Consider the following 27,922-nt stretch of genomic DNA (forward strand, 5'->3'; position numbering starts at 1 on the left):
AATATTTACACGCATGCACGCAAAAAAAAAAAAAAAAAAATACGCGCTGGATTGTATGAAGGAATCGAAACCTCCCCCCTCCCTGTATTGAACATTTATCTTTACACAAAAGACAGGACAGCTTCACGATCAGTTGTTGAATTAGGAATGCGAACATATATATATATATTGTATATATATCTTTGGGGGTGAAGCGTTCTATTATACACGCCTTCTTTATTAGAAAGAGCGATTCATGTTGCCTCCATCTTTCATCTTCAAGCGTTGATATCGTAATCAAAATGAAAGCCCTCCTCGCTCATACCAAAGACATGCTCCGCGCGGAAAAAGCCGTACGGTCGTGGACCCAGGCTTGTGTCCACAGCAAACCCCTGATTCACTATCGCAACTCCATCATGTGAATCAGGCGTGTAAAGCAGATGTTCACCCGGATCCTCATATCCACCAAAGCCCTCACTATTATCCCTACTTCGACCGAGAGCCCCTGGTGTCTCCTGTTCCTCTTGAGTCGTCATCAGCTCCCGGAACTCTTCCTCAAGGTCCAGCATCACCTGGACATCTTCCTCTGCAGGCCAGTCTCGGACCGTCAGGGGATCCGGCAACAGAGCCTGGCGTTTGAACAAATCAGATCCCATCTTGAACCCAGCCTTGGCCTCGTCACGGATGGTCTTCGAGTTGCTGCTGAGTCGGGCGTTCAGGCACGAGACACGGAGCGCGGCGGTCAGGGTTTGATTCACCTTGACCTGAATCGTGCACCAGTTTGGATAGGAATCTAGCATCAATTCTACGTGGTGATAGAGCACGTTCGACAGCTGCGTGCAGATCTGATGGGCTGTGTTGAAATAGCCATTACTGCCCAGCTGAGGCGATTCAGCTTCACGTTTGATGCGCGGTCCACTGTCCTCCGAAGCGCACCTGCTGAAGAGGCCATCGTACTCACGACTGATGCTCTCAGGCGTCTTCACTGCAGGCGACCGCCAGGATGATGAGAGATGCTGTGGAATAGGAAGATACGAGGACTGCAACATAATTGTGATGGTGTAATAGTACATTGCCAGAACACCTATTAAACATTCGCCAAAAAAAAAAAAAAAAAAAAAAAAAAAAAATCAGCTGTATTAGTAAAAACGTTCACAATCGCTGCCGCCCGTAAAAAATCTTGCAATATGCTCCTGCCGAGCGCAACATACTGAGTTTGCCATTGAGTTTGTGGTTGATGTCCAGCTGCTTCACATCCTGACGGAACTTGAAGATCGGCGGCAAGGCCTGCTCCCACTCGATCAAATCCGCCTGAAGACTCTGCAGCTCCTTGTCCTCCAGCCATGCATTTTCAGAACAACGACTTGCTTCCAGAGTCGCTGAGATGGTCGAAGCAAAGGGATCGTTGCTCTCAGCAGTCGAGCCCCGGGTGTTGTTTGGCGAATAAGATCCCATCGCCGCGGCAGCTGGACTCACGGTCAGCGAGGTATTGCGACCCTGCAAGTAGAGGCCGACACGGCGTCCGATCGACCACAGCTTGATCTCTTCTAGGAACAATATCCTCGCATACGTTCCCCCATCGGTGATATCGCTCTCGGCCTCAAGAAGCACTTTCATGCGGTCTAAATGACGTCTCACTTCTGCAGAGCGCGAGCCCAACCCTGATCCTGATCCTGATCCTGGTCCCGAACCACCCTGACGACGATTGATATCTTCGCCTCGACTCTGTCTCTCAAGCAAATGCTTTGAAAGTCCAGAGAACGATGGCGTTCTGTCCTTTGTTTGCCAATTTGTACCGCCGACAGTCGATTTCAGTGTGTTCGATGTTGTATTGGTACGTGAATTCTCCAATCCGGACGAACGCCTGTGTCCCATATCTGCATCTGCGTGATGGCTTTCGTCCTTCATATCCACGCTTGGCTCCCCCGTGGCCGCGAATTCATCCTGTTCCAAATCGCTCTCATCGTCGTCCTCCTCCGCCACGTCATCGTCATCGTCATCATCGTCCGAGGTAGATGATGCCATGCGATACATATCACGCCCAGACCGGATTGTAGCAGTTTTCGCCCTCATCTGCTTCTTCTCTCGTTGGACTTGTTTCTTCTTCATTGCCGGGCCCCTTCGCTTTCCCGTCACGGCTCCATCAAGTCCGTTCTGTCTCATTAGGTTCTTTCGCATCCCACCAAGGCCCACACAACCCTTGATCCTTGGCAATTCAGCAAAAACAGCCATACTATCGAGTCCGTGTGGCCACCCAAAATACAACCTCGCCATCGCATCACGAGCGTAATGTGCCCAGAACGCCCAAAGACGCTGCTGGTAGACTGACTCGGGGATAACACCTCTGTTGGCAATGAGCGAACGACTCTCTGCCGCAAGATCAGTCGACGACTCAGCCTCTTCGTATCCGTCAGTGGTTGGTATAGGACGATATGTACCACAGAATTGAGCGAGCCCAATATCTATAGCGAAAACCCCATAAATGACTTGAGAGCCTAGCGCCCTGCCCAGCAACTTGGTTAATCGGGCTTTTCCATCGATGTAACGCTGGATCTCTGGGTGTCCAACAAGAAACAAATAGGGATGTAGACTTGAATGTTAGGGACGTGGTCAAAGTTTTTTTTTCTTTTTTTTTGTTCTCCAGCAGCAACTCTCAATTTGTCTTCGTTTCCTCCTTGACTTACCGCGCGCACGCTCCCGGAACTGGATGGCGCGTTTGATGTCCGTGTGTCTTGCAAGGTGTTTGCAGGCGGTCATAAAGACGATATTCAACAGGAACAGTGCCTGGGGTGTCTCGGGTTCCATGAGATGCATCTCGACCAAGGCACGATTGACAATAGGGTAATAAAAGCAAGCATTCTATAGGTTTGGTTAGATTGCATTCATCAATCAAAAAACGCTACCCATTGGTACGAAAAAAAAAAAAAAAAAAAAAAAAAAAAAAAAAAAAAAACGGCAGACGTAAGAGGATCATGAAAACATACCTCGAAAAAAACGTCGATCAAAAAGTTGGCGTCCTTTGGAAGCATCAAGAGCTGACGAGGGATTCCCTGAAGATTGTTTGGTGCTGTGGATCGGGGTGCGACCCAGAACTCATCGTACTCCTGCGAGATGTGTCGTGGAAGCAAGACGCTGTAATCGTAATTCTTGCAATCCAGCATATCCTTGGCAATCCTCCGCATCCTCATAGTCTCTGCCCTATCTTCAGTTTGGAGTGTAGATACAGGTACGGATAGTGGCGAGTAATGCTGCGATGAGTGCCCTCGATGTGTCGTAAAAGCTGACGAAGGCGTTAATTCGGCTGGAGTGATTTTAACCGAAGGCTGGCTGGAGACATGGTTGAAGTTAAAAGGCGGTTGCTGTTTGGAGATGGGCTGTCGGACGAAACTTTGCTTAGGGTATTCTGTAGACTGGTGTGGAGCGCTAGAGCCTCGCCACTCCATTTGACCCTGCGGTTGAAGTGCAGAACCATCCCAGGAACCGATTGGAGAGAACTGACTTGCTACGCCGATCGAAGAGGCAGGTGCTGCGGACGAAATAGTATGGTTGGGATCCAGCTGGGTTTCAGGGCTGGTAGAGACCTGCTGTTGCCGCTGCTGTTTGTATTTAGGCGACACTACTGCACTAGAGTTGAGAGTAGCTGTTGTGTCATATGGCTGCTGTGGCGACACTGGACTAGGCGATAGGTTATACTGTTGCTGTTGCTGTTGCTGCTGTTGCTGTTGTACAAAAGCACTGTTGATCCCCGAATTCGTAGGCCCTGAAACATCCCGCTGATCATACATAGGAAGATGAAGACTACGGGAAGAAACACCTCCGTCCTGAAATCCTTGAGATGCTAATCCATAATTGACTCCCTGGGATGGGACCAACGGCGCGAACCCTGCAAAATTTGATGCTCCACTGTCTGGGTATGAAAGAGGAAAACGCTGTTGCGAAGACAGTGGATGGTTTCCGGACGGGTTCGAGAACCCCAGTTGCGGCTGGTTTTTGTCATGACTTTCAAGGAGTGTAGATGGTTGTAGCAATCGCTTTGAGGGATCAGGATAAGGAGATGACGGCTGTACAGGAGTCGGAAGGACAGCTGTTCTCTCGTCAAGACCCTCCTGCCTAACTTGCCGGACCTGAAATGCGAGCTGTGTTTGCTGAGATGGCGGTGGCGATAAATGTCCCACAGTCGCGTCCTGCCGAAACACTGGTCTGGGCCCCGACTGGCTATGGAAGGCCAAGACGGGCTGTGTCGTCGAGCCTGTGGTCGGATTCGTCCATCCAGAATAAGATGGTTCTATTTTCACGCCCAGAATCCTCTGCGCTGTGTCTACAGATGTCTCGGTGGGGATGAGATCCGAAAGATCAAGTTGAGGTCCTGGCTGCGCGACTCGAATGGCCTTTGCGATTTGTTTTGACTGGGCCGCCACTGTCTCCTTCCTCCTGTCAAGAATCCTATCCTGCTGACTCGATGCATGCCCCAGATTGAAGAGCGATGTTGGTACATGGAGAGAGATCGTTTGAACGGCACTGGTTGCTGATGTTGCAGCCACATTTGAGACCCCTGCTGCAACCGGAGCCCTAGATATACTGGGTTTTTTGGATAATGACATTGCTGATGGATCCTTTGCTGATGACTTTTCAGGCTCCTTGGCTACAGCCGATGTTGATGATGAGACGGAAGATAATGATGCTGTTGTTGGGAGGCTAGGAGGACTCGCTGAGGTCGAGTCCGTTTCCAGATCCGCTGTGGACACCCCTTGGACCTTCTCCTGACTGAGTGGCGAATCTCCCCAGGTTGAGCGAGATTGTTGCGCATCCGTGTAAAGACAGTCTGCTTTGTTTCTCTTGCAGTTTGAACAGGGTATTCCACTGTCGCATTTACGCTAGAAGTGTACCGAGAACTGAACGTTTAGTTTTTCAAGGTTCCGTCCATGCATGGATGGTTCCCAAAATGATACATCCGACATACCTTATTTTGACGGCAACGATTGCAGGATGTAGCGACCTTGTGTCGCTTGCGGGTCTTTTGAGGAAAGTTGGGCATGCTCAGGTCCAACTTGGGTTTGGTTTCCTGCTTCGGTGCAATGAGACTCTCCTTGAGTGGAAGCAACGTTGGTTGATAAGTCGTGTGGCGGTGTAATGATCTCGGCCCTAGGGGAGAGGACGACCCATTGGTAGACAATCCTAAGACGCCACTGCTGGGCGGTGCGACGGGCTTTGGCGTTGCTCCGAGCAGGTGATCGTGCATTGGAGGATATTGGAGCATATTGACGAACGGAGAAGATAACGCAGCACTGTTGTTGTAGTCGTTGCCTTCACTACTGGTATTGGTGCTACCACTGCTGCCACTACCGCCGCTGCTGACTTGGGAGAGTAGGTTTCGATCCTGACGATGCTGCTGCTGAACCATTCGGTGCTGCAATGATGGAATCCTCTGTCTTCAACGGCCCTTTGCTCGGTTTTACAGGAACGAATGACAGATGCTGGATATGTGTCCAACCGCGTTACTGCCTCCCAATGCAATGGAGTGCTGTGTGATGCTAATACTGGATTAGTACAAAGTAGAGAGAGGAGGAGGATAGGGAAGAACGGGAAGGCAGGGGAGAAGGATATCTTGAAGATAGGCCGTGGTATCAGATATTAAATGACGGCACCAGATCAGCATCAAGCAAACGGGACGAAAAAAATGCTGAGGTTATGAAAAAACCTCCGGAACGAAGAAGACAGAAGACGGTGCAAAGGGCGCCGGATAGGGAAGTTCAAGGAGAGGAGGGGATATTAACAAAGTGCTGGTTATATATACATACAAGAAGTGTGCGGTATGGAAGTGCAGAGTGATGTCTGTTGTTGATGGGTGTATGTGTGCAATCGGATCAGTCTTCAGGACCTCAACGCAGGCTCGTTCCAGGTCAAAGGGTGGAGTGGAATTCAGTCGATGGACGTGGAAAAGGAACATCGTAATGCGGAACAGGTGCACCTTTGCGTCTGATCAGCACTCCCTGCTCTCATTACTGTCGAGGACAACATGACAAAGGCAGACATACAACGGCGAGTTGGAAAGCTCGTCTCCAGCAGACGCTTCCCACTCTAATCGTACATAAAATTTCACCCTTTGCGCACCAATTGAAAAAAAAAAAAGGCCGGGGCGAGAACACTCCCCAGCCTAGCGACAAACTGGGCCATCTCACCTATCATCAACGAAGGAAATGTTCGACAACGCATGAAGGCAAAAGGAAGTACTACACATACGAAGCGCCTTGTACCTGCCTGCTTTCGTTCTTTGCGTTCAAATGCAAACGACGACTTTTGTTCCCATCCTATCTGTGCTCTGTTTATTGCTCTCTGCCCACGCTCTACTCCGTATTGATTTCCGTCGACATTATCTTATCCAGCAGAGCCCTCTCTTTAGACGTGGGCGTTTGTTTCTTCTCACCCAATATCACCTCCGCCAAATGTTCGCGCATTGTACAAGTTTTCCAAGTTTTCTTCTTGAGCACACAAGTACATGCACAGAGATACAGCGCCCTTCGCCTTGTCCCATTGGGGATGCACTAGGGGTGCTCTGCAGACTTCAAGAATGCAAATAAAGAAAAACAGGACCCGTGTGAGCAACAGCATTAACAACTGTTCGCGTTCATGAAACCATGTGTATTTTTTTGGTCCCTGACGACCAACCCTATTTTTTCACGTTTTTTCCATAATAATAACAAACCGCTTATCGCGTAATCGAGGTGGATAAGCGCAATGTGTGCGCCTTGCCCTTGTCCAAGTTCAAAAGAGGGGATTTTTTTTTTTTGGTCGAACAGAAATATCCCAGTTTCACCCTAGCCTCGTCTGCCGCTATCTTTAGATCTTCACCGTTTTCTATGTAGGTCATCTTGGCTCGCGCACGTTCGTTCTCGTCAGCAAAAATAAAAAAAGAAATCTTCAAACAACTCAGGAGCCGTTCATATTTTCAAATGCAGGATTGTTTATTACGAGACAAAAAAATCTAGAGGATGAGTGGAATGAGGGTCCTCTTGCCGAGGGCTAGTATCCACCATTGTAGCCGTTGTTGTAATAGCCTTGTTCATTGTAGTGCATGTTTGGATTGGGCGGCGGATAGTTGCCATATCCAGGGCCTCCATTATACCTCGCTCCTGGTCCATTCTGCCAACCTCCTCCTTGTGGCATGGAGCTCATGCGCTTATTGGTCGTGGGCTTGAAGCCTGCGTTTGGTGGATAATAACCTGGCCCTCCACCATAACCACCAGAGTTTGCACCGTAGTATCCCTCTAGGCAATGTCTTGGAAAGACGCCTTGGATGCCGTTTCTCGTGTTATTGACACCCAGGCACCAACCGTCATCGTACTCTTGCAGAATCGTCACCGAGTCACCATGCCCGAGCTCAATTTCGTCCGCCAATGCCGGCATGTACGTTGACACAACACTGTACGTTCCCAAGGACTTGGTTAGCGTCATAGGCATGTTCTCCTTGGCTGTGATGTTGGTCTCCGACATTTTGGCATAAGGATTGTTATGGTTGAACTGTGCAGTCTGTTCCAAGAGTGCCGCCGCCAGGGTCTTCTTTCTTCGGTGACGGCAGAAGGCCACTCCACCGAGCGCAAAGACAATCATCCCACCAAAGACTCCTATCCCAATGAACACCTTCTGAGAAACCTTGGTTGGCACGCCATTTGAATTGTCAGGCGACGTTGGGGATTCTGAGGGTGCGGCACTTGAGGTGTCCGTTCCAGTGATGGGAAGCACTGTAGTGTCTGAGGCTGCGGTTGTGACAACGTGTGTGCTGGATGGTTTTGTTGCTGGAGCAGTCGTAGGGTGCACTGTTGTTGGTGCTGGGGGTGGTTTGGCTTGAGTAGTTGTTTGTGCTGGTGGTGGAGATGGAGGTGGAGGTGAAGATGATGAGGGTTGGTGTGTTGGTTCAGGTTTCTGAGTGGTCGATGGTGGTGCTGAGGCTGGTGGTGCTGGTGTTGGATCTTCAGTGGTCTTGGCAGGAGGAGGATGCTTCGTAGTTGCCTCTGAAGGGTCGAGAGGGGTCGCGACTGTAGGTTTGCTTTGTCGCTTGTGGAGAGAACGGGAGTTGCCGATGACGGCAGCCTCGGTCCTCCGAGTGCCTTGAGGAGCGCCGCTACCCAAGGGCAGTGCCACGGCTGCTGCTGTTGGTGTGGAGGAGAGCGAATTTGTGAGGGTGATGATGACTACGACAGCCAGAGTATGGTAATATCGAAGGTACTTCATATTCGCGCGTTGATCTAGTGGGTGTTGAATGAAACAGAAATTGCAGGGCCAAATATATTGTGGTCAGAGAATATGCGATGCGGTTTAAAATTATCGACCCTGATTCGAACTTTAGGGTCTTTGGGTTTGGATCGGATCCCCGCTCGCTGCACCACTAAGTGGGACCCACTAGCGCCAAGAACTGGCCTAACTGTGTTGAGCCAGGGATGCCATATGAATGAATGAATGAATGAAAAAGTGCAATGTACCTTTCACCGGGGAATGCAGGAGCGTGCTGGGAAGGTGTGGAGGAAAGGGATAGGATTCCGAGGAGTGTGGTGTCAAGCTGGAGGACGGGAGGGTAATTAAGCGGATCGTCAGTTGGAGTGGATTTGAAATTAGAGTGGACTATAACAAGTTGAAGGGCTATACAGATTCAGCAGCAAGCTCTACTTTTGCTGCTTCACGCTGAGAGAGGGAGTTGAGAGAAAGCGGGGGCGGAGAAAAAGGATGTGAGAGGCAGACTCGCAGGAAACGAGATGCAGAGAAAACGATTTTGAGGACAGAGAAGGGATGGATTGCCAGGAGAAGCGTTGTCGTAAAAAGGAAGGAGGAAAGGAAGGAGGGATGGAAAGAAGGAGGAGAGGGGGTATGGACGGATAAGGAGAGCAGAGGAGACGAGAAAAGAGGAAGCGGAAGAAAATATGAAGAGATGTGATGCTGGATGCCTGTTTCAATTTCTGATCTCAAACATTCTTTCTAGTAAGCAAACATGAGTGGCGAGTCCAGGGACGGAGCAATAACAAACGGTTTTTGTTTATGTGAACTCTGATCCAAAGGCGGCAAACGAAAATCAGGGAGGAGTGCTTTCTTTTATAGTATCTGCAGATACGAGAGAGCGAATTCGACCGCTGATGCTCAAAGACAGATTGAGTGTTTTTCTGACGAAGAAAAGGGAAGGGCGGCTTACCAGTAGAAGGACGAGGGTTGTTGGTCGTTTCGAAGGCGGGTCGTAAGTAGTAGCGGGACAGAGGGTGTAGGAAAAGATGGTACAGGATAGGATAGGACGGGGCAGAGTAAGATGTCGTTAGTGAACAGCGGCGGGGCTGTCAGTGGGGGGGGGGGGGGGAGGGAGCTGCAGAATGTTTGCAGAGTATGTTACGGGGCAGAGCAAGAGGCGAGCAAGCAAGACAAGAAGAAAGAAGAGAGAAAGAGAGGGAAAAGGAGGAGAGTAAATATGAGTGAGAGAGGGTGCAGGCAGTAGAGGAATGCTAAATATAATAAGCAAATGTGTGCCTGTTGCGCCTAACAATAGCTCAAGACCAGGAACTGCACACGCACCAGGCCATTAAATAAGCGCATTTTAAACCGCTTACCTCTATTGCATTCTATCCTCTAACGTGCACCGTTGCATGCCATCACAAACTAAGGAATACATTACGATAGCCCCTTGCTGTACCTGATTAATATATTTCGTTTACAAATTTTTAAAGGAGAAAAAGAGGAAGGGGGACAGCGGAGGGGCCATGCACTCCCCATGCACGACGATTCCAAACCTTCACGCTGCAGCGTTACTCTAGGGCTCTGCCGTTGATGCTCTGAGCTGATCGACGCGTCCAACACGACGTCGCCCCATTCTTTCGGTGAGAGAGCTCTTCTCCTTATTGCAGTCATGCTATGGACGATACGACAAGCGCGTCTCAGCAAGGCAAACTCTGTAGTCCAAGTGCTATCTGCTAGCGATGCCTATGAACCCTCCAGTGCACAATGAAAGCGTCAATGCAGGCACCATCTACACTCAGAGACAGGCACTAACTTTAAATGTCTCACTATGGTACGCGTCTAAAACGAACAAGAAATCGTCGTGAACGCTCTCAGTTGATGTATCCTGGTGCCTCTTTTCTTTTGACGTTGATGAAGTCCATCGTAACCAGCTCCACTGCAACCCAGGAAATAACGTCAAGAAGCGAACTCCATAATTTTCTCCAAGCCCTCCCACTCCAAGGAAATGCGAGGCTTGGGTCATTTGCCTTTACGACTCCACTTTGACAAGATGAACGCGGGTTCATACCGTCAGCAAGATACAAGATGCATCCAGCTCATGTTTCCTTTTACCATCAGCACGTATGTTAGTTCGGAGTTCATTACTGTCATTGGATCATACCCTGGTTATTAGTATTTCATATTTTCGTAATTTGAAGGCTCATTTTTAAACCTCGATATCGATTTTAAGCGGGGTAACTCCACGTCTATTTTTTTTTTTGGCGCATTGTATTGCATCTTCAGGGCTCTATGCTAGGCTGCTGTGAATTCATCAGACACACCTGCTCGACAAACACCATGTACAAATGGTGTGCTGTATCCTAATCTTTTATCCTGGGAGGTACTGATGGATCGACATACCCCGCGATACTGTGAGGAGACTATATACCCCATTAGTATGGGCTTTCATCAAGAAACAGCGCGCAGTCAAAAGTCCACATGCGGAAAGGGGGCTAGATCTATCAGGCAATATTGAGCTGCTGCTACGAACTCATCCGTGTAGTTTGCTATACTGTTCACGAGCTTCAAGATGGCAGCATGAGCAGCCACTATAGATACCCAACACGACAGGGCGCCCTATTATGAACTTGACTCTATAGATGCTTTCTATCTATCCCTACAAACTCATTCGACGTTATCGGAGGCGCCATTAAGGCAGTATGATAGTTTTAAAAAAAGCACTCCTTGAATGGCCCCTACCTTCAAATAATGATCTTGCCTCTTTTTTTTTTTTTTTTTTTTTTTTTTTTGTCGCCTTCTATCCTCGACGAAATAAAAGAAAAGATTAAAGTGGGAAAACGATTGTTCCGCTTATCCGCCTGTTTTTTTTTCCTCACGCATTCAATCAGATCCATGGCCAACGATGGACTTTTACAATACCCGATAGTATGTCGCAGAGGATTGTGTGTTCTACATAACAGTTAGTTTATTGACCAGTGTCCCAGACTTATGTACCTGGCTATCGACACTTATATCTCCTTCTCTCGCCACGGTCCCCCCTCAGACATAAACCAACTCTGGCTGCTTCTCGTCGACAGGTGCTGTTTTATACTTCTCATCCCCGCAATGCTTCTCTTCCGCGCTGCTCATCCACGACCTGAATCCCTCGATCTTGCCCTTGGTCTTTGTATCCGAATTCGCAAACTCGTCAGTGGCAGTGATGATATCGACTTCTCGCTTGAGGGCATCCATCGTCTTGCGGAACATCTCTGCTTTGGCCTGTACTTTGACGCGCTTGTATTCCTCATCGGCCTTATCCAGGGTCTGCTTGTACTCGGCCTCGTACAGCTTGACCTCAGCCTTCAGGGCAGTCTTGTGGTCCTTGACCATGGCTCTGAGAGCAGCAGCATTCTCCTTTTCGGCAGAGGTTGAGTTGTCGCCGGCAAAGTAACTGTAGATGAACGACATGTTGTCTTGTAGTGAGGTTGATTAGGTGTCGAGGGCTGGGGGGGGTTTTTTTTTTTTGGTTTCGCGGGTTGTAGTCGGCTGTGTTGGAGGTAGAAGTGCAGTTGTTCGAAGGTATTGTGTTGAGTTCAATGATACTAATCTGAAGAGGCTCACCAGTCTCTTTTATATCTCTCTTCCCCCCCACAAAGTGTCGAACGAAACGAATGCTTGGTGTTTGTCTGCGATCGAGCACACGATGATACAAACGATGCAGGAGTGCGCAATGCCTTGCATGCCCAATAGAAACACCTAGTCTTAGGTTAGAGGCAAAGAAAGGATTGTCTGCCGCATTTGGAAGAAAATGTCGAGTCTTGGCACTCGACATTCCAAACAGAGGACGATTTCGACACGTCGGATGCTTGGCAGTCTGTCTGCGCATCATCGTACTCCTCTTTTTCTCCCTTGCACAAACAAAACATCGATCGTCTACTTCCTCAAGGACACGCGTGTGGTTACGCAGACATGTTCCGAAATAGAAAAAAAATGCTACTCTGAGAACGTTCTTTGTCGACCAAGTCGTAGAGGAAAGAGCAAAGACCGTTGGTATCCGATCACGACGTGGCGTCGTCAAGTTGCGGGATTCGTCTCAGATATAAAAGCGCCCGTGGTTCCCACCTCGATCAGGACACATACATAGTCATTCAACCGCAACTTACCAGCAGCAACACATCAACACAGCAACACCGACAAATCCCTTTTCTGACAAACTAACACCACCTTCCTCTCACCTAGCCATGTCTTTCATCTTCAACATCTTCTCCGACAACTCCGTCACCCCCTCTGAGAAGGAGAACGCAGCTGCGCTCAAGGCCATCATCAAGGACCACAAGACAGCGCTCAAGGCCGAGAATAAGCGGTTCGAAGCCGAGTACAAGCAGGCGGTCAAGGATGCCGAGGTCGAGTACAAGCGAGCGAAGCAGGAGGCCAAGGACGACTTAATCCGCAAGACCCTGGATGCTGTCAAGCGCGAGGTTGATATCATCACGGCCACGGACGAGTTTGCCAACTCGGATGCAAAGACCAAGGGCAAAATCGAGGGATTCAGGTCGTGGATGAACAGTGCGGAAGAGAGGCATTTTGGTGAGAAGGACGAGGATCTGGAGGTCTTTGAGATCTTTGAGACGGAGGTTGACACGAAGAAGAACAAGGACTAGTCCTTGACAAGTTAGCAGGGGTTCGTGGCATCAGTCCATATCAAAATAAACATGTTTTATGTGGCAAATCCGTAATGTCGCTGTGTCTAAAGACGATTGAGGCTCTCTACCTTCCAACAAGCACATAATAACAAAGGATGGTAATTGCTGTTTATTCTAATTTTCGTGGTTGCATGTTCCTATATCTCTCTGTACTCCTCCCGCTCTTCCCTCCTGCCTGTTTGTATGTGTGGTGTTCATTACAAAAAAAAAAAATATCGACGACTTGATCTTTAAGCCTGAGCCTCAATCTTGAATTCTGACTCCTCTGGGGGATGAATACCCTTGCTGAAGGCCACGGAGCACTTAGCCATTGTTGAGGATGCGCGCGTGATAGAGTCGGTCATGTAGTAATCAGCAATCACAGGTGTGAATGCGGTGTTTGAGGACTTGGCACCAGACTTATTCAATGTTGAGAGACCCAACGAAGCGACAGCGACCGAGCTGGGCTCAATCACGTTATAGTTGGCAAAGTGGGGTGCAATGTCACGGAGACGGTCGCGGACCTGGTAGACATCGTCGTATGGCAAGGTCGCGCCTGCAACCTCTGAGATCGCGCGGATGATCTTCCAGTCCTCACGAGCAGCGCCGGGTGGTGGCACGGCAGCACGGGTCATCTGGGGACGGCCCTCGGTGTTGACGTAGGTCGCACTCTTCTCGGTATAGGTTGCTCCTGGCAAGATCACGTCCGCATACTGGGCTCCAACATCTCCATGGTGACCCTGGTAGATGACAAAGGCATCCTTGGGAATATCGCTGGGAGAGATCTCATCTGCCTCGAGCAGGTACACAACCGAGGTCTTTCCAGTGTCCTTAGTCTGGGGAGCAAATCCAATATCATAAGCAGCAGCTCTGCTGGCAGCCTATTTACCATGTCAATTGTAAAGAGAGAGAGAGAGAGAGAAAGAGAGAGAGGAAGTTAGAGATCGGAGATTCCATTTCAATACTCTGAATGGCAAGTCGACATTGCCCATCCGGCTTATCGTCAGACACTTACGCGCTGAAGAACATTGTAACCATTCCAGTTCTCCTGGAAGAACTTGTCCTTATGCTGCTCAACAATCTTGGAGACGGCCGAGAAGACATACTCGCTATCGGGCAAGTCAGTGACACCACTGCCGACAATGATCATGGGGTTCTTGGCAGAGGCGAGCTGGGCAGAGAAGGCGTGCTTGCCAGAGACGAGGGCCTCGAGCGAGGAGGTATCAGCTCCAATGTGTTCATAGTCGTAGGTGAGGTCAACAGGGGCACCAACAAGACCAACGTTCAATCCGTTGTAGACGAACGACTTGCGGATACGAGCGTTCATGGTAGTAGCCTCATGACGAGGGTTGGTGCCGATCAACAAAAGAGCATCGGCCTGCTCAATACCGGCGATGGTCGAGTTCAGCAGGTAGTTGGAGCGGAAGTCGCTGCCGTGGGCGAGGCTATCCTGGCGACGGTTATCGACGGTGACATTTTCAGATCCGAGGGCGTTGACGAGGTCCTTGAGGGCAACGAGCGACTCGGCATCAGCCAACTGACCAGCAACGGCCTTGATGCCAGGGCCAGCAGCCTTGAGCTCCGATGCGACCTTCTGAAGGGCCTCGGCCCAGTTGACGGTGACAAAGGTATCGCCCTTGCGGACCATAGGAGTGGTCAAACGCTGAGTCTTGAGACCGTCGTAGGCAGAGCGGGTTCTGTCAGAAATCCACTCCTCGTTGATCTCCTCGTTCAAACGGGGGAGAATACGCATGACCTCGACACCGCGAGAGTCGACACGGATGTTGGATCCGAGAGCATCAAGGACATCGATGGTTTCCGTGTTCTTGAGTTCCCAAGGACGGGCGTTGAAGGTATAGGGCTTGGAGAGAAGAGCACCAACAGGGCAAACATCAGCCAAGTTTCCAGACATCTGTTCCAGTTGTAGTTAAAGGTGGAAATCCAATTCGTGAATCGGCGGTGTTGGATGAAGTCGGTTGTCGATTATTTCCGGCGTTGGTATCAAGAAGGCAGTTCGCAGTGGACAATGAATAAAAAGTAGTTAGTGGGATGTCGTCAACTTATTAATGTTCCATGTCAAGGCATATGCAAGGCAGGCAGGCAGGTCGCCAGGCATTACCTCAGAGTTCACGGACTTCTCAATATAGGTTCCGATCTGCATGTCGTTACCACGTCCAGAGGTACCGAGATCCTGGAAACCGGCGACCTCATTGGCGAAACGGACACAACGTGTGCAGTGAATGCAACGGGTCATGGTGGTCTTGATCAATGGGCCGAGCTCCTTGTCCTCAACAGCGCGCTTACCCACAACCTCCGAGAAACGACCGCGATCCGAACCATAACGAACCGACTGATCCTGAAGATCGCACTCTCCTCCTTGGTCGCAAATGGGGCAGTCCAGGGGGTGGTTTGCCAACAGGAATTCCATGACACCCTCGCGAGCCTTCTTGACCAGAGTCGTGTCGGTCTTGATCTTCATTCCGGGCATGACGGGGAAGGCGCAGGAAGCGACCGGCTTGGGGGACTTTTCCACCTCAACCAGGCACATACGGCAGTTTCCAGCGACGGACAGACGCTCGTGATAGCAGAAGCGAGGGACGTGAACGCCGGCCTTCTCGCAGGCCTGGATGACGGCTGATCCTGCCTCAACCTTGACGGACTTGCCATCGATAAAGACCTCGACCTCGTCCTTGAGGATAGCAGATGTGCGGAAGTGACGAGGGGCTATGAATATCGAAAGACGGTACAGCCGTGAATATAGCGCAACTGACAACACAATGGACAGAGGCAATTGAAATACATAGATCGCAGTGTGTCTGTCCACGGCTTCAGGGTGAGAGAGGATCCAGAAAGAGAGAAAAGTCATTTGCGAGTTGCTGATTCTTGCTCTTCGATACTGGATGCAGTATGAAATACGGGTCGGATTCGAATCCCGGAGATGTGTTCCGTCCGCTCGGACTTTTGTGAGGATCCGCGTGTGGATGTCAGATCGGTGCTGCCGATGATTCATCCCTGTTGCTCTGTATACTTCTGATGCATAGCCCAAGACTTGGATCATCCTTGCAGTTGTTGTTGAGTGTCCATGGTGGCGACAGTGGGGTTGATCGGCCCTTGCAGGAGTAGTGCGATCCCTCCATATGGTGTGTCATCGGGAAGAGGGGATCACGACATATTACCTCCGGCCTGACGAAGGGCAGCCCTGCTAGTTTTTGATAACGCGCGCAACATGGCGATGGATGTGCGGGTGAAGAGCGGTAGTGGGTGAGAAAGAGAGAGTGGGGAGGGTGGACCGGTGAAGGAGAGGGGGATGGGAGTGCTTGGTATGAATCGGTTCTCCGCGAGTGGACCTCTTCCCCAGCACAGGACCTCCCAGGGGTGTTTTCCGAACGTTGATTGCAACGTCATTCCTTCGCCAGAAAAAAAATGCGTTCAAAGTTGAATTCGAAGTCCCTTTGTTGCAAGAATTTCCGAGACGCACAAAACCCATGTATCCTTTAATATTGGCGGGACGCTGGCGCTGACCACATACAAGCGCATGTGGCCATGTGGGTGTCCCCTGCTCCAGGGGCCTCCGGTGCACCCTGGCTGTCTGTCGTGCTTTTATTAGATGGCTTGAGAACTCGAACTCCTCGAAACACAAGCTCGCCAAAGAGACGACTGTAGGACATCCTGTGCGCGGCAGAGCATCGTTTACCCCTCGGGGTAAGGTAAACGCGGGTCCCATGGTGGGGACCGAGTGGGATGGGTCCCATATGGGGCCATAATGACGCGTGGTTTTGTGAGCAGTTGGATTCATTGCGATGCATGCAGGCTCCTGCGTGGGTGCTGAGCGGATGTCTCTTGGATATGAACGTTGGATAGGACGGGACATCGGAATGGGCTGCCCATGGTCCGGCTGTGGGATCCAACTGCAGATCGGCAGCACAGCCGTGAGAAGGGCGCGCTCCCATTGGATATGAAGATATGGGCATCGCCAGGGGTCTTCCGAGGGAGAAGGGACCCGTTCGAGCAGCAAGTGCCCCTCAAAAATGACCGTGCACACGACCTTCATCCTGGCCATCACCCCGAGATGATCACCCTTCTCATCCCTCTCCGTCATCGCCTCCAGCCCCCTCCCCCTTTTACGCTCTCGCTCTTTTCTCTCTTTTCTCTCTTTCTCTCTCCCCTAAACAATCCCTCGGCACCCCCCCCCCCCCCCCCCCCCCCCCCGCGCTTCGTCTCCGCCCCGCCATGGACTCGGCTACCTATCTCCCCAACGACCTCCTCCAGCCAGACCCAAGCAGCACCTACAGCGCCTATTTAGACTCAGACTCCACCTCAGACTATGACCTGGCCTCTGCAGACGACTCCCACGACCAGGATCTGTCCGATATCGCCCCGGAGGAACCCTCGTGCCTCGTCCAGCCAGCTCCAGATCCCTTGCCAGAGCCCTACATCATCAACCAGCCCACCCACCACAACACCCCACCCTTCAGCTTCGGGACTCAGTTGGACCTCATCTCCCCAAAACTCCTCCACGATACTGTCATGTCGTAGGTGCCAATCGCAGACTCCCTCATATCTGATCCTTGACGCTTGACGTACTTCCCCAACTGTAACATGCCATTGCTAATACAGACTTTTTTTTTCGCTTGTACAACAACGACATTGTAGTCCAGTACCACAGGGCAGGAAATTCATGTGCAGGATCGTCCGGAAGAACGATGGGGTCGACAAGCGTATCTACCCAACTTATGAACTCTTCCTTGAAGAGCCTACGCGTTCCCGCCCTGTGTTTCTGATGCGCGCCACCAAAAAGAAGCGCAGCCGTGGATCCTATTACGCGATCACGAGTGATTTGGATAACAACATCGGTGGGGACAACGATCGAATGGCCAGTGATGAGGGTTATGGGATCCTGGGGAAGTTGCGGTCGAATTTCTTGGGCACCGCGTTTCATGTCTACACCAACGGACGGAACCCGTTCTCGGGTGGGGAGTTCAAGCAGGAGGATGATATGAAGGAGCCGGAGGCCGTGGAGAAGGAGAAGGGGAAGGCGAAGAAGGAAACTAAGAATAAGAACTTGCCAGTGCGACAGGAACTTGGGGCAGTAATCTATGTATGTCCATCGCCTGACGGTCCGTTTGTTTCTTCGTGCGTGAGTATGGCTCCTGTCGCTAATAAGCTCCATCGTGCTATTTTTTTTTTTTTTTTTTTTGTGGTGATGGTGGTGATGGTGGTGATGCATAGAATCCAAATGTTCTTGGACTGAAGGGACCGAGAAAGATGACGATCTTGATGAATACCATGACGGCCGATGGCGAGATAGTTGAGAAACGCCCAACCCAGATCAAAGACACCCTTATCGGACGTATGACTGACGGCGATATGTCCGACCTCTTGGTCCTGCGAAACAAGAGTCCGCAATGGAACGATGGTAACGCTTCAAATGCTGCAACTTTTTTCTTTCCCTTTTCAGCAGAAAGAGACGACATCTTTTCAACTTTTTAATCTGTCTTTTTTTTTCTTCTTCTCGCGATAGATACCAACTCGTTCGTGCTGAATTTTGGTGGCCGCGTATCTCTGGCATCTGTCAAAAACTTTCAAATCGTCCATGACAACGACTGTAAGCGCCACGATATCTTGTAACAGACAATAATGGAGTCAATACGTTAAAACGACTAACTCTGGCGCCCTTTTTTTTTTTCTTTTTTTTTCTTTTTTTTCTTATTCCAGTGGACTACATCATTATGCAGTTCGGAAGAACGTCCCAGGATAACTTTACGATGGACTGCCAATACCCAATGACTCCCTTCCAGGCCTTTGCATTCGCACTCACCAGCTTCGACGCCAAGTTGGCATGCGAATAAACTTGTCGGCTTTTTTTTGCAAAGCAAACGAATCGCCCATACATACATTCTTTTGCGTTCTCGTTCTCTTTTGTTTATTTCCTTGAAAATAAACCGTTCAGCGTGCAATTGATATAGACATAAAAATAAAAAGTAGTAATAATAAAAAAAAGGCCGCCGCCAACATGCCAAGCGGACAAAACTTAATCGCTATCATAAACGTTCTCGGGTGCCCGCACATCCTTGGAATACATTTGGCGGTTCGCCATCTCGAGCAACGCGACCGCGTCCGGATGCGCATCCATGGCTGAATGCTTTGGACCCTCGTCGCGCTCGGTCAGCGAAGGATGGACCTGCCAGACTTTTATACAGCACGAGTCAAAAAAAAAAAAAAAAAAAGGAGAGGGGCGATTAGAAAAAAAAAAAAAAGAAGAATAGGACACACCACAAGAATAGTTCTCTGGGTTGGAACTTTTGCCGGTCCTTCTTCGATTTACCTTCCATCTCGTCCAGCTTAAAGTCCTGACGCTTGGACAGACGAGGCGACTGGTACGTCGAGCACAATGGCTCGGCTGCTGATTGCCCACTCTGAAAGTCGCTCGCGAGCCACAGTCCAAAGTAACGAAATTGTCCACCGAATCCAATACCTACCCAAACCAAATAAAAAAGTAAAGTTCGCAGCACAGTATTAGTCAACTGCACCTTGAAGCAATGGAAGGCTCCCTCCCTTGACTGGAGGTAAGAGTGACTTTCCCGCTTACCATTCGGAAGAGTCTTGGTGCCGTAGTCCAGGTACTGGAAGTTACTATTCACCCTACTGGGCTGATAGATTCTGAACTGAGGTCGAATCGTAAACAAAAAGCTCCTGTCCGACCCATAGAACTTTGGAGACTGCTCCCAGTCTTGGTCCGCATACGCTCCAAAGATATACCCATCTTCATCCTTCATCAGCACCAACGTCGGGCCCTGGTACATGATCTTCTGCAGCATGGTCGAGAACGAGGCACCCGAGGTCTTAGACGAGAACAATAGCCGCAGTGGCGGCATCGGTCGTGCCTCGCCTGATATCGACTGGTCCAGTCCATCGACTCCTGGCCCGCCAGCGGTCGTTCTAGAGCCTTGTTTCTTGGACGATCCATGCGAGGCCGACAAGTTGCCATACGCCGGTATCGGTAGCGCATACCGCAGCTGAAAGAACTCGGAAATCGTCAACAGTCTGGAAAAGTGTGGTGCGGGCTCAAGGCCTCCTTTGATCCTCGGCGCAATATAATTCCTTTGACACAACTTATTCTCTTGCTCCGTCGTCCATTTAGCCCTCTTTCCTGGAATAAACGCCCCATCATTGCCCATCAAGGTCGAGGGTCCCAGAAAGAGATTCTGAATCAGAATCGTGAACAGGATCTGATATTCTACTGTACACTGGTACCAGTTCAAGAAGGCCGATCGACTCATCTCCTTCGTACTCGGTCTCCCCTCCCGGTCGCGTTTCTGGGCAGCCTCGAGCCATTCCTGAGCAGCCTTCTCCTTTGCATCACCTCCCGTGCTCTGAACCGTATCCAAGTCATCCTCAAACTTATTAAGCGCACCGCTACTACCGCCGTCCAAGTCTGATTGCAGATGTCTCGTCAGAAGAAACTCCGTCGTCGTCTCCGCGTCCTCCTCCGGAATCTCTCTCCACGACCCAATCTCGCCCGCCAGCCAAAAGACCATAACGGCCCTTGTCACATTCGAGATAAAGCTCTCCAGAGACTTGTCGTGAGTCTGGAGCATGAAGTTGAGTCCAGCCTGCTCTTCCGCACTGGTCTTCGAGAGTCGGTGAATCGTCATCACCCAACCGTATTTGGAGATATGGGAAGTCGAACTGACGGACGTCGACCGTGTCAGGACACTGCGTCGATTCTTGCTAGTGTGCCCCGAGCCGTTACCAGCACTGTCACCAGCAGTACTGGTGCCCGAAAGATCCTCGCTTGGCTTGTGGATCATCGAATGCATCTGCATCGTGACCCTGAAGCAGGTCAGCAGAGGCGGCGGAAGTAACGGACTGAAATATGCATTGAAGCACTGAGGATCAATAGAATCCTCGTCTGAGGACGAAGTCGAGTGTTCCTCTTTGGTGTTGCTGCTGCCTAGGTGATTGTCGACCTGGCCTTTGCAGAGTCGGTCAAAGAGATGGAGGATATGGGTTCGTTCCTGGTCCGGAAAATCCGCGAGACAGGTCTCGATGGCCGTGTCCTGCTTGCTTGTCTGTGCCCCTATCGAGCATCAAGGATATTTGCAAAGAAGAGCTGTCAGAACTGGAGGCTCTGTCTAATGAAAAAAAGTCGACGAGCGAATGAATGGGCGTTACATCCACTAACCCATTGCTTTGGTTGGAATGTGGATGCAGAATGTGTTGCCCAGGGATGCGGTGGTTTAAGGGAAGGGGTATCGACTCTGGCTGGTGACATACACCCCCCTTCGCCCTTCGCCCTCACTGAATGTTCAGTCCAGTCCAGTCTAGTCTAGTCTAGTCTAGACACTGTCAATGCGTAGACATATCGGTGCTCATCCACTCTAGCTTTGAACGCGTTTATATTATCGCTATATAACTGTTTACGGTTGCTGTGTCGTCTTCAGCATCGGCAGCTGGCACCATCGATATCAAACAGTGTTGCGTGTACCTATGGCTCTGTTCCTCCTCCTCCTCCTCTTCTTCTTCTTGTTCTTAGCGAGAGATGACTCCACCGTTGACAAAGATCGTCTGCGCCGTGACCCATTGTGATCCGGGTGAAGCAATAAACTCAACCACAGGCACAATATCCTTCACCTCTCCCAAACGACCTGCAACCGACAACGATGAAAAGAACGCTGTCGATTCCTTCGTCTCCTGTCCATGGAAGAACGGCGTGTCAACCGGACCAGGCGCGATCGTGTTCACCGTAATACCACGGCCTCCGACCTCCTTCGCCAACGCTCGCGTGAAATCCTCGAGTGGAGCCTTGGATCCTGCGTAGGCCGAATACTCCGCCGTCGTGATTGCCAGCAGCGTCGTACCGATATTGATGACGCGACCATAGTCAGACATGTGCTTGGCACACTCCTTCATGATAAAGAACGGCACCTTCGCGTTGATGTTGAACAATTGGTCATACTCGGCTTCGGAAGTCTGGGATATGGGCTTCTTGAGGACGACTCCTGCATTGTTGATCACAATATCGACGCGACCAAACGATGCCAGAATCTGGGCAAAGATCTGCTCGATCACAGAGACCGACGTGAGCTCACTCTGAACAATGAGCGTCCTGTGACCCAGGGCCTGAATCTCTAGAGCGGTTCTCTCGGCCTCGGCGGCATCCTTGCGGTGGTGGATCACAATGTCGCAACCGCGTCTGGCGAGCGCCAGAGCAAAGTGCTTACCCATGTTCTTGGCCGAAGCGGTGATAAACGCGACCTTGCCGACCATGTCCTGAGGGACAGCATGCTGGACTTGTGTGTGGGACATAATGTTAAAAATGGCTGGTGAAAGGACGAGTAAGTGGTGTTGAGAACAAGTTGTGGGATACGTTCTCTCGAGGTACGCGAGAGTGCTTTTATAAGCACGTTTGATCACTCTTTGTCCTCTCCCCCTTCGTTTCTTCGTTTGGCCCATTCTTTGGTGCGAACTAAACGATTACGGTGGCAGTACGTGATGCCTACGCGTACTGGACACGTCTGACTTAAATCCGCAGCGGTCTCAAACCCGTGAGCCCGTCTTTTACATCGATTTTAAGTATGTAGTTATTTTTATTTTATTTTCTCTTCTTCAAACAAAGAAAAACGGACTAAATAACAAATACTGTCCTTATTGCTGAATCTTTGCATTGTCGACAATCAGACGCTTCACTCCCGTCATCCAGCTCGACACCTCATCCGTGCGCGTCGAGTGCAGCTCCAGATGGATCTGGTATGCAGAGTTGTAGTTTTTGCTCTGGAGTGCCTGCGCCAGCAAAAGCATCTGCTCCACGACGGGTGCGGACACCTCCTCGTTATTCAGCATATCAAACAGCACGTTCAGCTTCTTTTCTGCATCATCCAATGGTCTCTTTGCTGCAGGCTATATTCACAAAACCAAAATATTCAGACGGGTACGTGAATTAGGTTTTTTCCATTTTGGGGTTAGAGTAAAGGAAGGTTATTTTGAAAAAAAAAAAAAAGTCGATCGTGGACTTACCGTGGCATATTGGCGTGCGAGAGCAAGCTCGCTTGAGAGGACAGTGAAAATCAACTTTTGTCCTGGAGGGATGTGTGTCCTGTCTCCGGTAGCTAAAGTAAAGTAATTGGATATCGTCTTTTAGACCACACTAACAAAACACTGCATAAAAAGCCACATACATCTTCACCAGATAAACTTACGATGTCTGTTTTTGACAGGCTCGGGGGGCGTGGGAGGGGCTGCTGGGGTCAAGGGCCTCTGCTGGAGCACTTGAGGCATGCCACTTGCCATCCCACCCATTGGAGGTTGGTGAGACGGGACATATTGGCTGGGACTAGGTGAAGGCTGACCGTAACCCTGGTATCCTTGTTGCTGCTGTGCTTGATATCCTTGCTGCTGCTGGTGCTGCTGCTGGTGCTGCTGCTGGTGCTGCTGCTGGTGCTGCTGATGCTGCTGGTGAGGGGGGTGACCATAAGCGTTAGCAGGCTGAGGGGGTTGGTATGGCGAGGGCTGTGCCCGCTGGTTGGCATAGCGGGGGGACATGGCTCCAGACACGTTCGTTGGTGGCGGTGGTAAATGCGAAGCTGCCGGCACTGGAGAGTAAGGCGATGAAGTTGCTGCTGGACGCGCCCCTGCCATTGGTGGAGGAGGAAGAGCCGATGCCTGAGGGGGCTGGCCATAGCCAGTCGGGGCAGGCGGAGGCGTGCCACCCATGGGGTTGTTTCCGACAACGGGGCTGCCAGGGAAAGGCGAGCTGAACTGGGCCTTGTTCTGGGCAGGGGGAGCAGCGGGACGCTTGACCGCGTTGTTCAAAGGCACTGGTGGGGGATCGTTCCAATTGCCCGTGTCCTTACGCTGTGAGGGCGGCAGCTCTGCTGAGCGGGTTCTTTCCACAGGTGCTTGCTGCTGATTGTACATTCCACCGTATGGAGGTTGAAGACCTGCATCGTTTTGTCCATAACCTGGCTGATTGTAGGTCGGGGGAACCGTTGGCTGCATGTAACCTGTTCCATAGGTTGGAGGAGCAGGAGCATAGGGGTTGTTGGCTGCTGCAGGCTGAGGAGGACGGTGGTCGTTTTGCTGAGGAGGAGGAGGAGCAACATTGAACGCCGTGGGTGGTGGAGGGACAATGGATGTCTGCTGCTGCTGCTGGTATCCTGTGGCGCCGTAGCTCGTATTTCCATAGGGCGTAGCAGCGGGCACACCGTACGTGTTCTGGGCGCCATAGTTGTTCTGATGCTGAGGTTGCTGAGGCTGCTGAGGTTGGTACTGATTGGACTGGTACTGATTGGGCTGGTACTGGTTCTGCTGGTAGCCCTGCTGTTGCTGTTGCTGTTGCTGTCGCTGTTGCTGTTGCTGTTGACCATACTGCTGCTGACCGTACTGCTGCTGACCATAATGCTGCTGTTGTTGACCATACTGCTGCTGCTGCTGATACTCGCCCTCCGCCAAAAGATACACAACATCGAAAGGGAATTCCGGTGCGGGGATCTTGCTGACGTCTGCACCAGAGTGATACAATCTATCGCGCATCACTGCTAGGGATTCCTTGTTCTGGTAGTCGACCGGGGTCAGATTTAGGTACTCGATGGCGGTTGCTAGGCGACCCTGGGAAGCCATGATCTCAGCATATTCGGTGTACTTGTCATAAAGAGCCGCAAGCTTGTGTTGGCCATCCTGCTCCTCAGGCTGATCTTCGTTGGGGTTTCCAGCAATGGCGACGTCAACATAGTCAATGGCCTTGCGGAAAACAGTGACCTTCTCGATGAAGGCTTGAAGCGAGCGAGCATTACGCTCATATTCGGAAGTCGAAGGATCGTATGTGTCAAGAGCGATCTCCTCCTCCTGCTCCCTGATCCAGATGGAAACCACGCGCTCCAGGTTCCCGGCAGCCAAGTAGCAGAGGACAGTGTTACCACGCAACTGATCTGCAGGCTCACCGGTCTGGACCTTGCTGACCCATTGCTGCTCCAGCCTGTTCCCGAGCGACTCGCATAACTTGCCGAATTCATCAGGACGAGCAAATGTGCAAAGGATGACCACAATCTCTTGCCAGTCAGCCAGATCCGCATTGCGCACAACATCGTCGAGATCTCCCGTCACAACGCTCTGCAAAAGACGAATGTAGGGTGTTGAAGCAGCACGGCGCTCAAAATATGCCTTTTGCGTGCGCTCCAGCAACTCGGGACCACCACAGATGGCAAGAACAAGAGCGTCGGAGAGACGTCCATCGTGAAGACAGACGTTGACAGCCGAATCGAAATCTCCTGCAATGATGCACCGGGTGATTTTCTTGTCGATGTCCGTGTCCGAAGCAGGATAGATGTAGAAGGGGTTCAAAGGCTTCGGCTTCAGCTCATTGCTGACAGGCGTAGCAGAATAATTGGCAAAGGTGTCGTCGGCAAGCTGCTGTTGATCTGTACCACCCGCAGAGAACAATGCGTTCATCTCAGCGTTAGAGCCGCTGAGGTTCTGGAGCCCTGCCTGATGGGGTACTTCATCGGGCTTGGGGGACGTAATGGATGTGTTGCTGCTGATGCTCATCTGACGGGTCAATGCGGCGACTTGATCCACAATCTCCTGCTTATCAAATCCAAGATGATGCACAAGTTGCTCGCGGGGGTTGGCCTCGAACAGTGCGCGAAGGACCGTCCAGTACTCTGAGGTTGACGCATTTGTCTGGGAACGGTTTTCGCAGAATTTGTCCAAGGATTTTGTTTCCAGCGCGTAGTCCAGATCAGCGGCACGCTGCGCCAGCTCCGGTTCCGTCACAACGCTGACAAGAGTAACTGAAGGAATGGTCGTTGGTGTGCCCGCTGGTGCAACAGCGCCAGGAGGAAGGTGCATGGGTGGAGCGGGTCTGTTCCTGAAAATAGCGAGCTTTCCTCCGAATCCAAAAGACGCTCCAACAGGACGACGGAGCCACTTTGGTGGCTGCTTCAGAGAGATGGTCGCAGAAGCATTTTGAGACTGATACTGCTGAGACGCGAATGGATCGTGGGCTTCCTGGGCGGCGTGGCCAGCTGTTGGTGGTGCGTTATCATGTGTCGATTGAATAGAGTGGACGTTGATCTGTTGCAGAAGTGGAAAAGATCAATTGTCAGCGCTCTATACCATGTATGCAATCATTCCTGGTCACAGAGGTGGTAGCATGTATGTACCTGTCCGTCAAACGAAGCAGAAGCCAGCAAATCGGGATTGCGTGGACACCAAGCGATGTCAAATGTCCAGCTTGAACTAGGAGGAAGCTATTAAAAAATAGAACGAGTGAACAACACGTTAGAAACCCTTGCCGTACAAAACCCCATGGTCGATGTAAGAGCAGTGCAATGCGTTGGGTAAAACCATACCTCGCCAATGATCTCTCCAGATTTGGGGTTCCAGCAGAGTGACCGGCAATCTTTGCCTGCAGAGAGCAGCAGATCGGAATCCTGCTGGCACCAGGACAGGGACAAAATTCCCTTGGTATGGCCAGTAAGCGTCTATTTCAAAAGTGCATGAAAGGTAGCAATAAATGGTGAGGATATAGCCGCGTGCGCGTTTCGCAAAATGAAACAAGTAGGTAGTGACATGACACAAATCGTACCTTCTCAGGAGCATGCGCATAGCGAAGATCCCACACCAAAATAACAGGATTGTTGTCATCCTCGGTTGCTGTGATGATTTGAGTAGCCTATAAAGCAAACGTAGACCAAGTGCATGCTCAGTAACCGATAAGAATATAGTCTTGAATAAAGCTGTGCTGATACACAAGACGGCTGTGATACGTACAACATCTGGGTTCCAAGCAATGGCTGTGATTCCGCGGCGGCTAGCACCCATCTGACCCATGTTGCCCATGCTTCCCATGCCTCCAACGCTAGCTCCGGGATAGGAGAGAGTGAGAACCTCACGTTTGGATTTCAGATCCCAAACGACTGTGTATCCTGTGGTTGAACTGGTGGCCAGGATGTGTTGGACATGGTTATTCCAGGCGACACAAGTGATGTCCTCAAGCTTTGAAGACCTAGATCCAGGTGTATATGGCTTTGTCAGATTGCCGAGATCCCAGATGAAGACCTACCAAGAACAGAAAATGGAGAATGAACGTTAGAAACGGGTCGTCAAGAGACCATTACAGATGTCATCGGAATCGTTATGGTGTTATGGTGTGCCAGGGTTACCTCGCCATTGCTGGAGGCGGAAGAGAGAAGATTCTGCTGGAAAGGGTTGAAGTGAAGGCCGCGAACAGGGCCAGAGTGATTGGTTTGCCTCGAAAAAAGGACATCGTCGCTATATTGTCAATCAAAAATGAGATAACATATCGTCAATACGTAATGCTGCTTGATGGACTTGAATGGTGAATCCTTATCCTTTACCTTCCACTGAGGATCGCGTTGGCATCCCACAGGTTGAGCTCGCCGTTTTCCATTCCTCCAGCAATGATACCATAAGGCCTGTCAACGGTTGGACTTGCCCATGCCAAACGGTTGAATCTGGGCGAGATGAGAATAGGGAACCAAAAGTTAGTCATTCACTCGGTAGCCTGGAATGGATGACACCAATTCCTTTCTTGAGCACGCTTACCTGGCATTGCTCGAGACAACACCGGCAGGCTGAGTGATCTCGAGTGACTCGGGCGACTTGTCTGCCAGGTTCAGATCAAAGATTTCGAGCTGCGAGGTGTTTGAGAAGTTGGCATCAAAGGCACCAGCGACTGTTCCTGTGGCGAGTAGTGGCGCGTGCTGACCAGGACTCCAGGCGAAGGTTGAAGTCCTTGAGATGGTTTTCTGCCTCATGCTTGGCCTCTATTGAAAGCGAATGTCGATGTTTTTGTTGTTTGAAGTATGCGTCCTCCTTTTTCTTGACTTGACTAAGATGATGAAGCCCAGAGAGAGAAGAGTGTGATGATCAGTGGTCTTTGTCGTTTGGCTCCTGCGAGTCCAGTGATGGGATGAAATAGATGTGATCTTTAGAGTCAACCGCGTCCAAATGTTTGCTCCGGATGTTAAAAAAAAAAGAAAAAGAACGCGTCTGCAAAAGGGAGCAGCAGAATGTGGAGCAGAGGGAGCGCGCAGTTCAGGGCCCTCGTC

The 27,922-nt window shown here is 50.6% G+C and overlaps 9 protein-coding genes across 9 annotated transcripts; 2 read left to right on the forward strand and 7 right to left on the reverse strand.

Annotated features, from left to right (window-relative positions):
* Positions 1–176: 176 nt before the first annotated feature.
* On the reverse strand, positions 177–5,522 carry BC939DRAFT_59478 (uncharacterized protein). Its single transcript, XM_051561770.1, has 5 exons — positions 4,940–5,522; positions 2,964–4,853; positions 2,664–2,838; positions 1,191–2,534; positions 177–1,063 (listed from the first exon to the last, which is right to left on the reverse strand). The coding sequence occupies exons 1-5, from the start codon at positions 5,378–5,380 to the stop codon at positions 258–260; spliced, it is 4,656 nt and encodes a 1,551-aa protein (XP_051414905.1). The 5' UTR covers positions 5,381–5,522; the 3' UTR covers positions 177–257.
* Positions 5,523–7,242: 1,720 nt separating this feature from the next.
* On the reverse strand, positions 7,243–7,428 carry BC939DRAFT_389190 (uncharacterized protein; the record flags this gene model as incomplete). The annotated part of the gene is made up of 1 exon (XM_051551881.1): positions 7,243–7,428. A coding segment is annotated over one exon (186 nt), but the record flags the coding sequence as incomplete, so codon positions are not given.
* Positions 7,429–11,139: 3,711 nt separating this feature from the next.
* Positions 11,140–11,833, reverse strand: BC939DRAFT_526645 (uncharacterized protein). The gene has a single exon (XM_051561376.1). The coding sequence runs from the start codon at positions 11,635–11,637 to the stop codon at positions 11,230–11,232; it is 408 nt and encodes a 135-aa protein (XP_051414907.1). The 5' UTR covers positions 11,638–11,833; the 3' UTR covers positions 11,140–11,229.
* Positions 11,834–12,230: 397 nt separating this feature from the next.
* On the forward strand, positions 12,231–12,836 carry BC939DRAFT_443230 (uncharacterized protein). Its single transcript, XM_051554509.1, has one exon. The coding sequence runs from the start codon at positions 12,411–12,413 to the stop codon at positions 12,828–12,830; it is 420 nt and encodes a 139-aa protein (XP_051414908.1). The 5' UTR covers positions 12,231–12,410; the 3' UTR covers positions 12,831–12,836.
* Positions 12,837–13,102: 266 nt separating this feature from the next.
* Positions 13,103–15,717, reverse strand: BC939DRAFT_394202 (NADH-quinone oxidoreductase; the record flags this gene model as incomplete). Its single annotated transcript, XM_051552135.1, has 3 exons — positions 13,103–13,732; positions 13,867–14,763; positions 14,971–15,717. 3 exons carry the CDS (start codon positions 15,715–15,717, stop codon positions 13,103–13,105), a joined length of 2,274 nt encoding a protein of 757 aa, XP_051414909.1.
* A 1,364-nt stretch (positions 15,718–17,081) lies between these two features.
* BC939DRAFT_500670 (Tub family-domain-containing protein) lies at positions 17,082–18,700 on the forward strand (the record flags this gene model as incomplete). Its single annotated transcript, XM_051560068.1, has 5 exons — positions 17,082–17,383; positions 17,505–17,949; positions 18,081–18,267; positions 18,373–18,456; positions 18,567–18,700. The coding sequence occupies 5 exons, from the start codon at positions 17,082–17,084 to the stop codon at positions 18,698–18,700; spliced, it is 1,152 nt and encodes a 383-aa protein (XP_051414910.1).
* A 182-nt stretch (positions 18,701–18,882) lies between these two features.
* On the reverse strand, positions 18,883–19,654 carry BC939DRAFT_394323 (TLD-domain-containing protein; the record flags this gene model as incomplete). The annotated part of the gene is made up of 3 exons (XM_051552146.1): positions 18,883–19,040; positions 19,177–19,326; positions 19,441–19,654. 3 exons carry the CDS (start codon positions 19,652–19,654, stop codon positions 18,883–18,885), a joined length of 522 nt encoding a protein of 173 aa, XP_051414911.1.
* Positions 19,655–21,353: 1,699 nt separating this feature from the next.
* Positions 21,354–22,210, reverse strand: BC939DRAFT_443239 (uncharacterized protein). The gene has a single exon (XM_051554510.1). It carries the CDS (start codon positions 22,158–22,160, stop codon positions 21,384–21,386), a length of 777 nt encoding a protein of 258 aa, XP_051414912.1. The 5' UTR covers positions 22,161–22,210; the 3' UTR covers positions 21,354–21,383.
* A 220-nt stretch (positions 22,211–22,430) lies between these two features.
* On the reverse strand, positions 22,431–27,731 carry BC939DRAFT_59674 (uncharacterized protein). Its single transcript, XM_051561771.1, has 10 exons — positions 27,417–27,731; positions 27,209–27,325; positions 27,014–27,122; positions 26,622–26,909; positions 26,437–26,523; positions 26,201–26,332; positions 26,012–26,098; positions 23,051–25,922; positions 22,869–22,960; positions 22,431–22,751 (listed from the first exon to the last, which is right to left on the reverse strand). The coding sequence occupies exons 1-10, from the start codon at positions 27,626–27,628 to the stop codon at positions 22,500–22,502; spliced, it is 4,248 nt and encodes a 1,415-aa protein (XP_051414913.1). The 5' UTR covers positions 27,629–27,731; the 3' UTR covers positions 22,431–22,499.
* Between the last annotated feature and the right edge of the window lie 191 nt (positions 27,732–27,922).

Source organism: Gamsiella multidivaricata (genome assembly GCF_025024155.1).
Source record: "Gamsiella multidivaricata strain RSA 2152 chromosome Unknown BC939scaffold_14, whole genome shotgun sequence".
NCBI classification, from domain to species: Eukaryota; Fungi; Mortierellomycota; class Mortierellomycetes; order Mortierellales; family Mortierellaceae; genus Gamsiella; species Gamsiella multidivaricata.

Bases quoted from the DNA above. Each gene is read 5' to 3' on its own strand.
- BC939DRAFT_443239 (XM_051554510.1), bottom strand. From the start codon at position 22,160: ATGTCCCACACACAAGTCCAGCATGCTGTCCCTCAGGACATGGTCGGC.
- BC939DRAFT_443230 (XM_051554509.1), top strand. From the start codon at position 12,411: ATGTCTTTCATCTTCAACATCTTCTCCGACAACTCCGTCACCCCCTCT.
- BC939DRAFT_526645 (XM_051561376.1), bottom strand. From the start codon at position 11,637: ATGTCGTTCATCTACAGTTACTTTGCCGGCGACAACTCAACCTCTGCC.
- BC939DRAFT_59674 (XM_051561771.1), bottom strand. From the start codon at position 27,628: ATGAGGCAGAAAACCATCTCAAGGACTTCAACCTTCGCCTGGAGTCCT. The intron at 25,923-26,011 runs GTACATACATGC...CTTCTGCAACAG, and splicing joins CTGCTTCGTTTGACGGACAG to ATCAACGTCCACTCTATTCA. The intron at 22,961-23,050 runs GTAAGTTTATCT...ACTTTACTTTAG, and splicing joins GCCTGTCAAAAACAGACATC to CTACCGGAGACAGGACACAC.
- BC939DRAFT_59478 (XM_051561770.1), bottom strand. From the start codon at position 5,380: ATGGTTCAGCAGCAGCATCGTCAGGATCGAAACCTACTCTCCCAAGTC. The intron at 2,839-2,963 runs GTATGTTTTCAT...CCAAACCTATAG, and splicing joins TGATCGACGTTTTTTTCGAG to AATGCTTGCTTTTATTACCC. The intron at 2,535-2,663 runs GTAAGTCAAGGA...TTGGACACCCAG, and splicing joins GTTCCGGGAGCGTGCGCGCG to AGATCCAGCGTTACATCGAT.